General features: G+C 41.2%; 1 protein-coding gene across 1 annotated transcript in view; it reads left to right on the forward strand.

Annotated features, from left to right (window-relative positions):
• The first annotated feature begins 274 nt into the window (after positions 1-274).
• Positions 275-3,992, forward strand: part of snta1 (syntrophin, alpha 1) — a 32,449-nt gene continuing 28,731 nt past the window's right edge. The window contains exon 1 of the mRNA XM_005740008.1: positions 275-640. Within this exon, the coding sequence (XP_005740065.1) occupies positions 358-640 (283 nt within the window). The 5' untranslated portion in view covers positions 275-357. The remainder of the gene's footprint in view (positions 641-3,992) is intronic.

Consider the following 3,992-nt stretch of genomic DNA (forward strand, 5'->3'; position numbering starts at 1 on the left):
TATATATACTGGAAATGAGATCTGTGATCTGAGGCTGGGTGTTGAAATACACTCGAAATAAATAATGATTCAAAAACTTAATTATGCGTGGCTCAACCTCACATTGCTGATTAATGGATGGGCTGAACAAGAAGCTCTTTGAACTTTGAGTGTGTGTCAACACCGCTGCTAATCGCATCGCCCTCAATTAACTTTACTTAGCCTACTACTGGATAAACCTCTTTTGGAGGAGGAGAAAATAGAGGGAGGGAGGGAGGGGGGTTCAATGTGTGTGTCTGCATGCCCCCTACCACAGCCCTCTACCCCCTCTTACAGGACTGCCAGCCCGTCTAGAGTTATTCCAGGAATGCGTTGAACATGGCTGCCGCGATGAAGGCACAGAAAACGGGACTGCTGGAACTTCGAGTGACCGTGGACCGCTGGATCCGGGTATTGGCTACACTTACCGAAGATAGTCTCACGTTAAACCCCGGCGAGGGCACCGAAGAACCCGCGAAGCCAAACCCGAGTCCCGCCGGTGCTATCAACGGAGACCCCCCGAACCTCAGCTCGTCCCCGGTCCCGGAAACCATCACCAACGTGAAGCGCACGGTGCGAGTTACCAAGCAAGATGTTGGCGGGCTCGGTATCAGTATCAAAGGTAAGGTAGTTTACGAAAGTATCTTAAAGATAGCTAACTGCATGAACGGCGAGTTACTGTCAGTTAACACAAGTTTTGACTACAGCGTACCTTCTGTCACCCACCACGAAAACAGCGGCCAGTTAACTTGCCTAACTTCAACAATGTGCAACAATTCTCAGAAACGTGCGTAAAATGCAACTTTTCCGCGATTTGCTCTATGACAAATATCCGTTCGTGTTATAACTCACACGTATAGGTCCGATGTTAGCGCAGAAAAAACGACAGCTGTGATTTTCTCAAGCTGTTTCTCTCCTCAACAGGGAACCATTTCAGTGCACCACAGTCACCGGGAGACGGTAATTAGTTCGCTACTGTCATGTAACGTTGGGTTCCACCGTGTGCCCCCAAACAAACACAAAAAACAAACACTAGTTTAAACAACTTGGATAATTGAATTGAGAGAAATCAGGAAATGGCACGTGATTCTGTTGAACTCGATTTGGGTTTTAAAAAGTTTCCACAAATCCCCGAATACTTTCCGTAGATGCTTATTACCCAGCAGTGTCGACACCAGCAGTTTCATTTAAACATATTTATTTATGGACTACAGACACCAAACAAAGCAGGTTATAAACCTGAATATTATGCGTTATCAACCAACACTCACATACACAAATGTGTCATTAGTTTTATTAGATCTAACTTCTGATTATGAAGCTGTAACACCAATAAATATATGTGACAGAGTAAAATCCACGCTCTACAGAGTATTTTAGGTGGTTCAAAGACCTTTTTGGCTGTTGAACTTTGCTTTTGAATGAGCAATCCGGAGTAGACATGGACACAGAGACCTCTACTGCACATAGTGGCCACAAGAATATTGTTTCTACAGGGACTTCTCAATGAAGAAAGGTTGTAATCTCTCCATATTTTACCAGCAAAGCCTGCATACCTGCCATGTGTTTTGCAGCAGCTGATAAAAGACTTTTCCTTGTCCTGCTTCCACAAAAATAGCCTATCTCTGTGGGGATCTCAAACTGAAGATGATTAGGAAGGTTGAGCAGTGGGATGCTATGTAAATATAAAAGATAAAACGGACAGGAATGTGAAAACAAAGTTTTAGGAATGTTTTGGATTTTATTATATTTTATAGACGGACAAATATTACAGCTTTTGTTCTTGAAATTTAGTAGCAACTGATAGATTTGCACTTTTTCTTTTTACACAGCTTGCTTTGTGTCTTTACATTGTCTTTATAATTGAAACAGTAATTAGGTGGTCATTTTCATATGCTTGCCACACACAGTGGGGTTCCGCCTCCTTGGCTTTAACTAGAATTGTTTGAGGGTATTGTGGTGAACTTATGATTCTTTTGTGCAACTTAAATAAACACTGTTTGTTGCACACTGATGTATTACATACTGTGTTTCTTATTTTGCTTGGGTCGTGATAAATGCAAATGCAGACCCCACAATTCTCGCCTAAAAAGTCAGCTTTCTAAATTCAGATTTTCCTGGTGGTGTGTTGTAAATATGTACTGGAAGAGTTTTCCTAGAATTACATATAAAAATAAAAATCTCATTAGGTTTCTTCCACAGTCTCAATAAATCTAATTATATTTTTTAATCATAACCTCTGTGTGATGACATGTATCATATCAATGAATTATTGTCAGTTCGCAACCCTAAGTCACCTTGTGTTGTAAAGCATGGGCTGCCAAGGCAGTAAAAGGTGTAATAAATAACGGGCATGGATCTATAAGCAGCATGTGTGGGTATAATTGCATGTGTGTGAGCTGTAGCTTCCTCCTGGCAAGTTTGTCTTCCCAGGTAATCACTTGGCGATTGGTTGATGTAAAGTGTCGAGTTGATAGATAATTGTAAACTTGCATTATTGTCATGTTGCAAAGATGGCTCATCATTGTAGCTGCTGGTGACATCTTAATTTTTAGTCCCCCCGCAATTCCAACAAAACAAAGCCAAACCCTAATGACATAACTGTGATGTCCATCTGTGGAAATGGGTGGGTTTGAAAATCAGACAGCATGTTATTAAAACCAAATCATAGCTAGAAGCCTTTTGGCTTGACATTGTTGCGATGCTGGATGTTCAGAGGCAGTTTTGGGAGGAAGGGTATACAAGATTGAAAGTGAAAGGTGCAGGCAGAAAGAGCAGGCCAAACATGAAATGGTATATGGGACAAGAGGTCAAAGAGGTGAAAAGAGTAAAAAGAAAAAAGAAGCAGGAAGAAAAACGTGTCAGAAACGCAGGGGGAAACAAATGAAAGAACAGAGAAAAACTTGTAGGCTAGTTGACACCGCATTGCGAACAGCTGAGAGAAGCAGCTCACAGCAGTCAGTTGTCATTGGCTAAAGATGAAAGCTATGTGGCTGGGAGTGGAGTACTCCACTAGTGTTAATTTTAGGGAGCCCACCCCAACTTGAGGAAGAGTACGGAGGCAACTTTAACTCACGTCTAAATTTAAGAGGGGAGGCATGGAATCTAGACTCCAGGTCTCTGGACAGGCAGAATGGTAAAAGTTTGCGTGTCTCTGCAGACATTTTTCCTTCTTTGGAGCCACTGAGGTGCACGGTCCGTGCATATAACCACAATGACAGTCAGAGGGAATGCTACTTTGAGAGAAGGCAGTTGGTGAACAGTACCATAAAACAATTATTTCACTTTAAAACCATCCCAGACTTTGTTTGAATAGTCCCTATGTGTTGAATTCCAGTTGGGTGGGCCAAATATTATGAAACCATGTTTTGGTTCCTGAAACTCTTATAACAGACCAACTCATACTTTTTCCAGACATTATTTTTGTCAGTCAGCAAGACTCAAGTGCAACATTGCATAACAAAAATATTAATAAAATTGCATTAGGAATATGAATCCACAATACTTTGAAGTTTTGCTTTGACTCTATATATTGTTCCAGCATTGTGTGAATTAAGCTGATGACAGTTGAAGTGCAGACGTGCAGATTTTTTGATGATGAAGAAGCATTATAATAAATAAATTAGATACACAGCACTATTATACCATTTACTAATCTGCCATAAGAAGCTTCTGTGGCTCCACCCTGTCTGTACCACTGCCACCCACCTTATATTTGATTGACAGATTCCCAGCTGTAGGTGCTGAACTATATTTGACATGAAATGCACCTGCAAGAATGGTAGGAAGGAAATAAAGGTTTGTGTGGGAGTGGCAGACATATTAATGGTTATTTTTTAGAACAATATGTCAAAAAAAGTTTATTCTGCAATCATTCCAGTAAGTGGTATTTCAGACTTGAGGGAAACTTCAGACTCTCTTGGGAATTTCCTCTCTCCTCCAAGGTCAGGCTTATGGAAGCCCGTTTCCGCCAC

The sequence above is a fragment of the Pundamilia nyererei genome, unplaced genomic scaffold (assembly GCF_000239375.1).
Source record: "Pundamilia nyererei isolate P.nyererei 1_Seehausen unplaced genomic scaffold, PunNye1.0 scaffold00096, whole genome shotgun sequence".
In the NCBI taxonomy this organism is placed as follows: domain Eukaryota; kingdom Metazoa; phylum Chordata; class Actinopteri; order Cichliformes; family Cichlidae; genus Pundamilia; species Pundamilia nyererei.